We start from the raw sequence: 12,261 nt of genomic DNA on the forward strand, positions 1-12,261 counted from the left end.
GCAAAAACAACAAAAACTATTTTAACAAGCTGCAAGCATGAGCGGCAATATACATGGCATCAGCTGGTTTCCCAATTTTCCCAATAAATTCGTCAGCTGGGGTCAGGAAATCAATCTATACGAAGTGCGCAGCAAAAACAAGGATGAGGCGCCTGTAACAACAACAACAACGCCGGAGCAGCCAAGCCGCCTGCCGTACATAGCGGTAAATTATTTGGCTAATGAAACGCGTTATCAATATGCACGCTGCGTAGCTGCCAGCTATAATAGTGAGCAACCCATTATAGCCGTAGGTCTGGCCGATGGCAAAATAGGCATTTGCAATTTTCGCGATAGCTACGACAGCAGCTGGGAGTACAGTGAGTTTAACAAGCTAAACAGCTTAACTTTAATAACAACAAATGTTGTTCACAGCGCCGCGTCAACAGCGCATGAGCACCTGTTTGGCGTGGAATGAGCAGGATGCGCAATTGCTGGCCATGGGACATGATAAGCATCGCAATGATTACTGCATTACCATTTGGGATATAGAGCAGGGTGTGCCCAAGGTAGATGCCAACTTCTTTGGTCTTGGCGAAGCAGCGAATTCGCTTTGCTGGGATCATCATCATCGCATGCTCATAGCGGGCATGAGCCAAAAGCTTATAAAGCTTTTTGATTTGAGACGTAGGTGCAAACACATTATATAGTTTATGTTAATAGCTTTCACTTCCTTGCGCAGAAAGCAACGCCAGCTGTCAGAGCATACAAACCAAAACCGTACAAGGATTATCGGTGGCACCCAATGGCAATTATCTCTGCAGCTATGTGGATTCGCTTATTATGCTGTGGGACTTGCGTGCACTGGAGCGTCCGCTGCGTCAAATACAATCCTCACGCAATCATTTGCAAATTGGCTGGTGTCCCAGTCGCAGTGCCTTGCTGTCCAGCGTGCAGCGTGAATCGCCTTATATAACACTCTATGACATACGCTGCGTGGAAACTTGTGCGAACAGTCGCGAGGTCTATCATGTAAAGCGTCAGATTAGTCCCATTCCCAGTCAGCTGCATTTCAATGCTGTGCATTGCCTTGCGTGGCATCCGCGTGATGTGGAGCGCGCCCTGCTTGTTGCCGATGCTGCCAACATCTTGGACTTTCGTCTACCTGTTAGTTTGCTTACAGCTTACAACAATCGCAGCAAGCTGCCGCTGCTGCTGCAGCGTCCACTACAAGAGACATCGACAAACAACGCTGACAACGCTTTAAGCTTGGATTACTTAGAGCGCGAGCTACTGGAGGATGATCTGCTGGAGCAGACACGTCAGCGTGCCTTGCAGAATTATGGACTGCAGCGTAAAGCGTCGGAGCCGCAGCCGCAACTCTCTGCATATTTGCGCAATGTGTGGCACACTTTGGGCAATGTGCATAGCGAGGGACGTTTGCTTGGCTTGAAGAGCACGCTGGGCATACAGCTGGGACACACCTCGGAGGCGTTAATGGCCAGCGCGCGCATTGAAACGCAGCTGCTGCAATGGCCCGATGGCATTAACAACTCCAGCAAGCTTTTGAGCTATCGGTAAGTTGCAAAGTTGCAGCTCAGCAATGGATTTTCAACTCTCTTTCCAACTGCAGCAGCGAACAACGCGACGTAGCGCTGCAGCTTTGTGGCTGGTGCAGTGATGCCAACCTGGATCGCTTTATTGATGAGCTCTATGCGCGCCAGGAGTTTAGTCGCGCTGCCATGATATGTGTCTTCCATCTTAAGCTGCTTGCCGCCTGCAATATTCTTAGTCGTGCTGCGGATAAAGTGCGAGATCCTAGCATGTATAGAATCACAGCCATAGCGCTGTCCAGCTTCAATGCGGATCGCTGTAGCTCCGCCTGGCGGCAGCAGCGTTCCAGCGCCAATCTGCAAATACAGGATGCGCATTTGCGTGCCATATTCTCGTTTCTCACCATGGAGCAGGATAACTTTGAGCCTGTGCTAAAGGAGGAAGGCATTTCACTGGCTGATCGTGTCGCATTTGCTTGTAAATATTTATCGGAATCAAAGCTAGCGGATTATATAAAGCAGCAAATACAGCGTGCTATAGATCGCGGCGATCTTAATGGTTTGCTGCTCACTGGCGAATCCTTGGATGGCATTAATATACTACAGGCACTAACTAAACCAATTTATTTTTAAAGTTTATGTTTTAATTGCAATCTTTACTGCAGGCCTATATGGATGCCAGCTCGGATGTGCAAACTGTTGCACTGGTGGCCATCAACTATTTTCGCAAGGAACATTTTCAGGATAATCGCATACAGTACTGGATTGCCAGCTATTTGGATTATCTCAACAGCTGGGGCTTGTGGGAGAAGCGCGCTGAGCTGGACATAAAACTGGAGCAAATACGCGCCTCGGCGCGCAGCTCACGCACCGTCTATCTGGCCTGCAATTTCTGTGGCAAGTCTGTGTCCAATGCGCTGCTGGACGAGCCGCGTCCACGCAGTACCACCACCAGCACCAATCGCCTTAGCTCCTGCCCCAGCTGCCGCAAGCCACTGCCACGCTGTGCACTCTGTCTGATGCATATGGGCACCATGATGCACAGCAGCAGCGATGCCAATGCCGCCGCACAAACAAAACCTTTTAGCTAAGTGGTTCTCCTGGTGCCAGACATGTCGACATGGCGGTCCACACCGAGCATATAATGCAGTGGTTCAAGTGCGTCGTCCTTAAAAACAATACACAAACTACAATTTTATTTATACATTTATTGGTTCATTTACAGACAAAATTCCGAGTGTCCTGTCTCTTCCTGCAATTGTCGCTGCTTTGATTTGGATAATTCTCTGCGTGATATTTCATAGCCATATAAACGCGCCTTATACTGCAAAGTGTTCATTGTACTTAGCTTTAGTTTAAAACAAAACACATGACCCACAGCGCCTAGCTGCTCAATTTGCATTTTCTGTTGAATATACGTTAAGCTTTATTACAAATTTGAAATAAGTGCGCTTGTTGTTATTGCCCTGCCGCCACTTTTGGCAAACCAGCTGTATGCACAAGCGGTTAACCGTTTCATGCAGAACAGTCGAAACGGTTCCAAAAAGTCTATGATGCAAAGTCAGCGTGCTCTTCGTAAATTAAATACACACTGTCCTAAACTGTTTAATAAATTACAAAACTGTGTTTAGCTACTAATTAAAACTAAATGTAAGTGCTGTAACAAGAAAATAAGCGAAAAGCTTAGTTAATAAGCCGTGTATTGTGCATTGAAAGAGAAACCTTGAAGCGTGCCTATTGCTGAGCGCTGAACGCGTGACTTAATCGTGACAAAAACAAATTGAGATAATGCTCAACAGGTTTCGTGAGTGTAAACCAAATTACAAAAGAATACAACAGTGCAAAATTATAAAAATACAATATTAAAGCCTCTACAGCAAAGCTGCAATCCGTAACCAGGATTAACAGCAATGTTAAGTGTTAACATGCTGTTAGGCTAACTTGTTGCTGCTTAGGATCATTCTTAAACTAATCACATGTGCTTTTGGTACAAAAGACTTAATAATAGCTACGCGAGAATCTTTGATGTTTTCTACTAAAATACCTTCGCAGATTAAAATTGTCTGAAATATGACGTCGATGTGTATTGTTGTTGTGCATTATATTTAGCTAAAGAAGAACAGCAACAACAAAGCATAGTGCGAAAATTTGAAACATTGCCAAAAAGCAAACAGAAATTCAATTTACGTTTGTTTGCGTTGTTGCTGCCTATGGATTTTTATCTATTGGCTTATGACCTTTATGACTTTACAAAAACCATTGTTTTACCGTTAACTTTAGTGCCGAAGAAGCAAGCTCAAAAGCAATAGTCAACGAACGGCTTACGATTTATTATGTCACAAAACTAAATTTAGCGTTTAGCTCATGTAGGCCCTCTTTCTCGCTCTCGCTCTTTAAAGCGCTAACCTGTCCAATTGTTTGCAATGTTGTTAATTCATTACTTCAACTGCTAATTGCTGTTTATATAGCCGGCAAAATAAACAACACGCAAAAAAGAATAACGAGAGCGAGAGTGACCCAACAGCAAAGAGAGCAATTGAGAGAAAGAGAGAGAGTGCGCGCATGTAAACAGCTGACGCCATTCATTGAACGCCGAATAGTCTTTTGAATTTTAAATACATGCAACAGTTAACGAACGACAAGCAAACGGTGTAAAGCTGCCTGATTAGCTTAATAAAACGAAAAAGAAAGATATGCAAAAATAAAAATAAAACGCTTCATTGAATTTAAGCGTTTGTTTATGGTGCAAAGCGAAACCAAAGCGATAAAAAACAAAAACAACAAACAGAATATCAAGGTTAACTTGCTTTTAATTGTTATGTGAGTGTGTTTGTGTTTATAAACATACATTGATTAATTATAATAATAATAATGCATAAATATTTGCGTTGAACCGGTCTAAGCAGGCGCATGCATAAACTTGTTTAAACAAAGTAAAAAGCTTCAATTCAAACTGTAAATGTTACAAATAAGTTTTTTGCTATAGCCGCAATGCAAATTTTATGACTTTTTATGTGACACTGTGCTACAAAATTATTTTTGCTCGCAGCTTACTTTGCATTAATTGTCATTACACTAATAATTGTTTAGCCAAACACACTTTTGTTGTTGATGCTGTGTCTGGCATTTGTAAGCGAGAGCGATAGAGATAGCTATAATTTTGTAGTGCAGTGTTGCAAGTCTATTTTGTGTCTGGTGCTGTCATTGTATGAAAATTCAAATAAAAGCAACAACTTGCATTAGGTAAATTTTCATAAATAATTTGTCAAAAGTTGTGATAACGGGATTATATAAGCGAGCGGCACGCTTTAATCAAGTTCAAGTGCAAGTGCGCGTAATTTATTGATTTCATTCACCGTTAATTCTATTAAGTGCACTACTAATGACTTTTCATCCCCTTGCAGTTTGACATAATATAAAAAACCCAAAAGTTAAGAATTATAAAAGCAAACAAAATGTTGCGCAATACGCCTTTTGCCGGCACGCCCACCTACAAACTCTTGCTGGGCTTTGGGCTCTGCTCTTTGGGCAGCGCCATGCTCTATGCCTACTTCAAGTCACGCAATGAGGATAAGGACACGGATGAGCAGCAGAAGCCGCGCAACAAAAGCAACGCCGCAATAAATGCCAAGCCACAGCAGCAGACGCAGCAGAAAGCAAAGGAAATTTGTCAAAAAATTGTTGTGGACAATGACCATGTGCCGTTAATAATTGGACGTGCGGGTGCGAACTTGAAGCAAATTGGAAGAGAAAACGGGCGCAAAGATAAGATTACGGTAAGTTGTACAGTGGACGCAACATAACACTAACAGTGGATCGCACAACGCTGTTAAGTTAGCAGCGTGCCTGTTAAACTTGAGCTGACTCTCATATTTAATTTTAGTGACAAGGACAATGCACACAAATTTTGTGATATTACCGGTCAGCCCGAGGCGGTTAAAGCAGCGCGTGCGCTGCTCATTAGAGAGATCGAGCGTGCGCCCATAGTCAAAGTGGAACTGCAAATACCACAGCGTTTGGCCAACAAGCTAAATGCACGCAATGGTGAACTGCTGCAGGATATCAGTCGCAGTTCGCTGGCCAAGCTAAACATTGATCCAAATGGACGCCAAGGCAAGGCCAAGGTGAGCCTGGTGGGCAACCAGAAGCAAGTTAATATAGCGCGCAAGCTGCTTGAGGATCAGATCGAGGAGGATGAGCAGTCGCGTCGCACTATGGAAGAGCTGGAGCAGCAACGTGAGCCACGCCGCTCACCCACCAGCTTCAGCATGGGCAGCTCCAGCTTGTACTCCTCGCAAACATCGCTTAGCTCGCAGCCGCCGCGTGATAAGCTGATGGCCGCTCGTGGCGATGACAAGCCCATGGAGGTATATGTGTCAGCAGTCGCATCACCCACTAAGTTTTGGGTGCAGCTGGTAGGACCGCAATCCAAAAAACTGGACGACATGGTCAAGGAAATGACCAGCTACTACGGCCAGCTGGAGAATCGCGCAAAGCATAAGCTAACAACGCCCTATGTGGGCCAAATTGTGGCTGCCATGTTCAAATTTGATGAGAAATGGTATCGCGCTGAAATTGTAGACATTATGCCCAATCAATACAATCCACAGGAGCAGGTCATTGATCTATACTTTGTGGACTATGGCGATAGCGAGTATATCTCGCCAGCAGACATCTGTGAGCTGCGCACAGATTTTCTTACGCTCAGGTAAACACGCAGCTGAGCTTCAAGTTGGTTTTATTTCATAGTGTTGTATTTTTAGATTCCAAGCTGTGGAATGTTTCTTGGCTAACGTCAAGTCTACCATAACAGAGGAGCCCAACACCTGGCAAAAGTCCTCCATAGCCAGATTCGAGGAGCTGACAGAGGGTGCGTGCTGCAAATTACTCTTCAATCTATTTATATTAAATTATTTATTTATTTTGGTATGCAGTTGCCCACTGGCGCAAGCTCATAGCACGCGTAGTTACCTACAAGGAGCGTCCCAAGCCCACAGGCGCCGTCAGCAGCGCTGTTAAGGAGGGCACACCGCTGCCTGGCGTGGAGCTCTATGATCCCACAGAGGGCGCAGAACTGAACATTGGCGATTTAATGATAACACAAGGATTTGCTTTGCCTTTGGATGACACTTATCCTGTACGCTCACGCTCCAGCACACCCTCCAATCAAAGCGACTCCACCATTGAAGAGCTTTGCGCCTCCACTACGCCGCTCACACCACGTTCACCCATGTCGCTGTCCATGACCACAGATGTGGATACTAGCGCAGAGGATGCGCACTTTGCCACACAGCTGCAACACTTGCAGCACAACAAGCTCAATGGCAATGAGCTGAGCAGCAATATTAATCCACTCAAGCTATCGTCAGTTGATGTGCAGAATGGCAACGTAGAGACACGTTAGCTTACAACTGCTACTTACTATATTTACTATTAGTATAGATACGCCCTTCTATTGTTAATAACTTTTGACACAAACTGTGAACAAGCAGCTCACTTGACTACATATATCATAAGCAATTAATTTTAAGTATGAATTGACGAATTGTCTAATTTATCTCTCGGCATATCAACAACAAGAAGCAATTGTTTAGCTTATGAACAAAGAACACATTTATTGTTATTACAAATTGCCATGTTACTTAAGCAGAGCGTCTAAGCATTGTTTAAACATTTGCTGCACTGCTTTTTTTTTTTTGTTTAATAACATTTTGTAAAAATACTGAGAAAAATGCAAAATTTACAAAAGATTGTTTCGTTTCTTATAGCTTAAGTTTAATACAGTCTTCTACCCACTCCTGCTATTCAACGATTAAATGAGTATATCGTTGGTAGTGTTAATAGCAATTGGGGGCAGATATATTGCACGTATCTGGCTGCGTAGCCTTGCTATCTCCGTATCATCGCGTTCCATCTCTCTTATCAGTTGCGAGAACTGCACCAGACCTTCGCGGTTACCAGGGAATCCATGCATTTTGATCACTTCCAGCTGCAGCTGCATTACCAATGGGAATACGTACTGCATCATGAGTATCATCTCCTTGCCAGCTGAGGCTTTTGCTTCGGAGAGCTTCTTGGAGTTGTCCGGCTGGTTAACGGTGCGTATTATATCCATCAGTATTTGTTTGGCGCTCTCATTATTAAAGCTGGCCAGGTACGACATATTTTTATACCAATTTTAATTAATAAACAAAATTCTATTTAGCCCTAGCGATGAGCGATATTTTTGCATAAATTATCGCAACTAAATCGATTATTTTAGTAGATCAAACGAGCTGACAGACAAAAAATAGGTGTTCTCTAGTTAAATTACAGATTTATTTACATTTTTAGCATTAACATTACAAACTGTTGCAAAATAATGTTAGTTACCTGCAAATTTAACATAACTTGTAATTTATATGAGCACTGGGCGCGTTCACTTGAACTACTCGTTCACTTGAGCGAGCACTTTACGATAACAGTGCTGTAAAATCAAATAACAGCTGTTTTGCATAAATTTAGCAGTTTTATATTGAGCAGGTGCAAGTTCAGTTCAGTGCACACGTGTTAAACTAAAACTAAAAATTGTGCGTGTAATTTTCATTAAAATTGTTGAGCTGTCAGCAAAATACATTGCCACAAGCAATTAAATCGTGGCTTATGATTCAGTGCAGCGGGTGCGACGTTGTACAACACTAGATGGGGAAAAAATAATGTCACGTCGAAGCAGAAAAGACACAAACATATAAATTACAAAAGCTCATAATGCGCAAGTGTTTAAGAAATTAAGAAATATATAATAGTAAAAATATGCCAACGTGCATTTAGTATTGTGCTATCAAATTGTTTGATTAGATTGTGAACATAAATTACAAAGTTTTAACGCACCAACAACAATAACAACGAAAACAACGACGACGACGCAGTTGGAAAAGGAAAAGAAGAAGTGTAGAAAAGTGCGAGAAAAAGTTAAAAATAATAGCGACAATAGCTGAAAAAAAAGAAACAACAAACATAAAATAAGTAAATAGGTGCACACAACGAGGGAGAGAGAGATTAACAAGACGGAGGCAGTGACAACGTCAGTGGCAGAGTCAGGTGGCAGCAGCAGCAGCAGCGAAGTCGGCAGCAGCAATTGTGCCACACATACAAAAAACAACACCACAAAGAACACAGAATGAATCGCACCGACGGATTGGTTAGGCGCGCAGTCAAGACGCGCGAGAATGGAGCCGAGGGAGGCGCTGCCGGACTGAATGCCAATACACCAGATGACAATCAGGATGCGCTCGACAGCAATCGCGATCAGGAGGATAACATTGATGATGGTGACTCCAAGGAGACACGACTTACGCTTATGGAGGAGGTCTTGCTGCTGGGACTCAAGGATAAAGAGGTGAGCTAACTGTAAAAAGCAAACAACTTTTAATTTTTTTGGAAGCATGGCTCAAAAGTGTGTCAAAGCGCTCGCACTTGCTATCTGCGCTGTATTAGTTGAGATGACAACAGAGCTTCAAGTTTTTTTTTTAATAAGCAGCTTCCGTTGAGCGAGCGCGCTCACTGGCTCAGTTTGCTTGATGTTGCATTGACGTGCAATGTGTGGGCTTTTTAAATGTTAGAGCTTCTTCACCTTTTGTTGTTGTGCAATAAATTTTTAAACTCTTCTTTTGCGCTTTTTACCAGCTACAAAACGAGTTTATCTTTGTTGCCGACATGTGTGTGTGTGTCTGTGTGTGTATGTGTGTGGCTTATCGCAATTTAATTTAGTAAAGACATTTTTAACAGCAGAGGATCAGCAGCGCAGAAAAATTTCCCCAAATAAGGAAATATTAGCAGTGACAGTGTAAGAATTTATTGTTTGCCATTTAATATAATTTTTATTTGCATATTTGTTGTACTAGTCATAAATTGCGCACATGTTTGGAGGCAATTGTTGATTGCCTATGTCTCCATTTCCATTAAACGTGCCTCCTTCATTAATTCTCATTTTTATACAACGTACGTATTATCGCTGCAGCAACAATGTGTGTGTGTGTGTCTGTTTGTTTGTGTGTGTGAGTGCGGGTGTTTTCTATTTGTATTTCACTTTACTTTTAGTTATGCCCGCAGTATTTGCGACTGCCCCAACAAGCCCCTCCGCTTCGCCAGTTGGCAATCTTCAGTCACTCAAGAACTTCAGACGTGTCGCTTTTTGCTTTAGTCGCTGCTTCTGTTTCTGTTGTTGCTGCTGCTCTTTGTGTGTGTTCTTCTGCTTCTGCGCTTATCACAAACATTTTCTCATTTAGCTAATTATTTAAGGAAGTTGTTCCGTTTGCTTTCCATTGTTCTTATCAATTCATAAACGTCATTAAATATATTGGTTAGAAAAGAAACAAACCCAAAATAATTAATAGCTGAGTGTAAAACACTGATAAGCGCTATCAATAGCTGTACTATCTAAAATCAGCGGCTGACTCAGCTACTAAAGAGTAGTTTTTAACAAGAGCTGCTAGTGTTCTTTTTAGTCTTGCCCTAAAATTTTCTTTTCTCTAAGTAAATGCAACTGTGCAAAGTTTTTACAGCTGTTGGCCACAATCTTTAACCCATTGTTGCCCGCCCAGCAAGCTCTCAGCATGACGTATTCTATAGCCGAACTTGCCGCTATTTTGTTGTTGCTTATGTTAATAAATATGCATGTTTTATTTATGACACAGTCTCGCCGCTTGTGTTTAAACAAGTTTGATGCCAATGACTTATGTATTATGACCTAAATTTATTTTAAACTTGACTTGAAACTATCAAGTTATAAACGTCAATTATAATAAAATATTTATATTTTTGAAGGGTTACACATCGTTCTGGAATGATTGCATATCAAGCGGGTTGCGCGGTTGCATTCTCATCGAACTCGGACTGCGTGGGCGTGTCATGATTGAAAAGTCCGGCATGCGACGACGCGGCTTGTGCACAAGGTAAAGTCTAAAAATAGTTGCCAACAACAAACTGTCAATTAAACAAATTTTAATTTGCAGAAAGCTCATATTGAAATCGGATCAGCAAACTGGCGATGTGCTCTTGGATGAGGCGCTTAAACACATTAAGGAAACAGATCCACCAGAGACAGTGCAAAGTTGGATTGAATATCTAAGCGGTAACAAATGGCATCCCTAATGTAAAAACATATTTTAATTATATAATGTTTTGTTTGCAGGTGAAACTTGGAATCCTTTAAAGTTGCGCTATCAGCTTAAAAATGTGCGTGAGCGTCTGGCCAAGAATCTTGTGGAGAAGGGTGTGCTCACAACGGAGAAACAAAACTTTCTGCTATTCGATATGACGACACATCCGCTTAGCGATAATGTGGTCAAGTGTCGCTTGGTCAAGAAGGTGAGTCCAATCTCTCTAGCTATTGCTTTATATTTTAAGTTCTGGTGATGGTGCTTAGTTGCTATCGATGCTATCGATAACTTACTAATTGTTAATATGCATTGTTTAAAGATACAAGACTCGGTGCTTTCAAAATGGGTGAACGATCCGCAGCGCATGGACAAACGTATGTTGGCTTTGATATTCCTGGCGCATGCCAGTGACGTTATTGAGAATGCATTTGCGCCGTTGAACGACGATGACTACGAGGTGGCCATGAAGCGTGTGCGTGAACTGCTCGATCTCGACTTTGAAACGGAGGCAGCCAAACCCAATGCAAACGAAATACTGTGGGCCGTCTTTATGGCGTTTACGAAATAGGTCCAAAACGCAATTCCCCTTCCACACACACACCACACAAATACACACACACACACACACATATACACATACAAACATTTGCTGCTTGTCTGCATAACGAATTGGAGTAACCAATTCCAGTTTCCTTCAGTTAATTTTAAACGTAAGCGTATAAATCTGGCGTTGGCTATAAGAAAACGTTATATATAAATATTATAAAAGCCCGCCTAGATGAAATCAAGATAAAGCAAATCATGCGTTCTAATTTGTTTTGTTCTTATTTTTTTAAATGTCATTTCGCAATTTTCAATACAAGAATTTTTAATTCGAAATGCTAGCTAATAGTTGAATTTTTAACAACAATTGATTGCCGTGTTATTCCATAAGTTGTGTTCTCTGTAAATTGTTCCGGCAAACAATAAATCAAAATTCATCCGTTAAGTTCTAAACTGCAAATACGAAAACAAAACAAAAAACTATATACATATTATATACATATATTAAAAAAAAAAAAACAAAAAAGATAACAATAATTATGTATTTTCAACTGCAAGCTGAGTTTTTGTATTTAACAATAACATTTAATTCTAAGTGAAAATCAGTAAACAGTCTGTGCTGGAATGCTGTGTCTCCTGTCTACAAAAAAGAAAAAACGAAGTCTATATAGAAGATTTTAATGTGATTTGCTTTTACACACACATAGACACGCCTAAACACACACACACACACAGTTACACTGAGAGTTAAGCAAAAGAAAAAATCGGGGGACATCATAGGCAATGTTTATTTAAATTGTTGAATTTCGGGAACATTTAAAATCGAAAAAAACTTTTCTAAACATATAAAACAAAAATTAATAATGAAATAGATAAAAACAAATAAAAGAAATCTTTAAATTTATGTAAATGTAAAATGTGTGCACGTCAAATAATAATAATTTTAGATATTTAATGGCCTAATAAATATAATACCATATACATATACCTTAAAGCACGTGAAATAATTTTGTAAACTAAATTTCAATTACTTTTCAGCTATCATA

General features: G+C 41.2%; 4 protein-coding genes across 4 annotated transcripts; 3 read left to right on the forward strand and 1 right to left on the reverse strand.

The window, feature by feature from the left end:
* The first annotated feature begins 9 nt into the window (after window positions 1-9).
* LOC108597652 (GATOR complex protein MIOS) lies at window positions 10-2,953 on the forward strand. The gene is given in 8 exon segments (XM_017984310.2): window positions 10-359; window positions 415-666; window positions 722-1,556; window positions 1,613-2,138; window positions 2,198-2,620; window positions 2,622-2,660; window positions 2,662-2,690; window positions 2,758-2,953. Coding segments are annotated over 8 exon segments (2,505 nt in total). The 5' UTR covers window positions 10-37; the 3' UTR covers window positions 2,837-2,953.
* Window positions 2,954-4,605: 1,652 nt separating this feature from the next.
* LOC108594419 (tudor and KH domain-containing protein homolog) lies at window positions 4,606-7,261 on the forward strand. Its single transcript, XM_017979588.2, is given in 6 exon segments — window positions 4,606-4,866; window positions 4,937-5,275; window positions 5,277-5,308; window positions 5,416-6,240; window positions 6,296-6,402; window positions 6,467-7,261. Coding segments are annotated over 5 exon segments (1,722 nt in total). The 5' UTR covers window positions 4,606-4,866; window positions 4,937-4,987; the 3' UTR covers window positions 6,937-7,261.
* A 63-nt stretch (window positions 7,262-7,324) lies between these two features.
* LOC108594420 (protein C10) lies at window positions 7,325-7,749 on the reverse strand. The gene has a single exon (XM_017979592.1). It carries the CDS (start codon window positions 7,693-7,695, stop codon window positions 7,345-7,347), a length of 351 nt encoding a protein of 116 aa, XP_017835081.1. The 5' UTR covers window positions 7,696-7,749; the 3' UTR covers window positions 7,325-7,344.
* A 312-nt stretch (window positions 7,750-8,061) lies between these two features.
* Window positions 8,062-11,715, forward strand: LOC108594421 (Golgi phosphoprotein 3 homolog sauron). The gene is made up of 5 exons (XM_017979593.1): window positions 8,062-8,910; window positions 10,338-10,465; window positions 10,526-10,644; window positions 10,705-10,880; window positions 10,992-11,715. The coding sequence occupies exons 1-5, from the start codon at window positions 8,692-8,694 to the stop codon at window positions 11,238-11,240; spliced, it is 891 nt and encodes a 296-aa protein (XP_017835082.1). The 5' UTR covers window positions 8,062-8,691; the 3' UTR covers window positions 11,241-11,715.
* Window positions 11,716-12,261: the final 546 nt, after the last annotated feature.

This window comes from Drosophila busckii, unplaced genomic scaffold, assembly GCF_011750605.1.
Source record: "Drosophila busckii strain San Diego stock center, stock number 13000-0081.31 unplaced genomic scaffold, ASM1175060v1 hic_scaffold_37, whole genome shotgun sequence".
NCBI lineage: Eukaryota > Metazoa > Arthropoda > Insecta > Diptera > Drosophilidae > Drosophila > Drosophila busckii.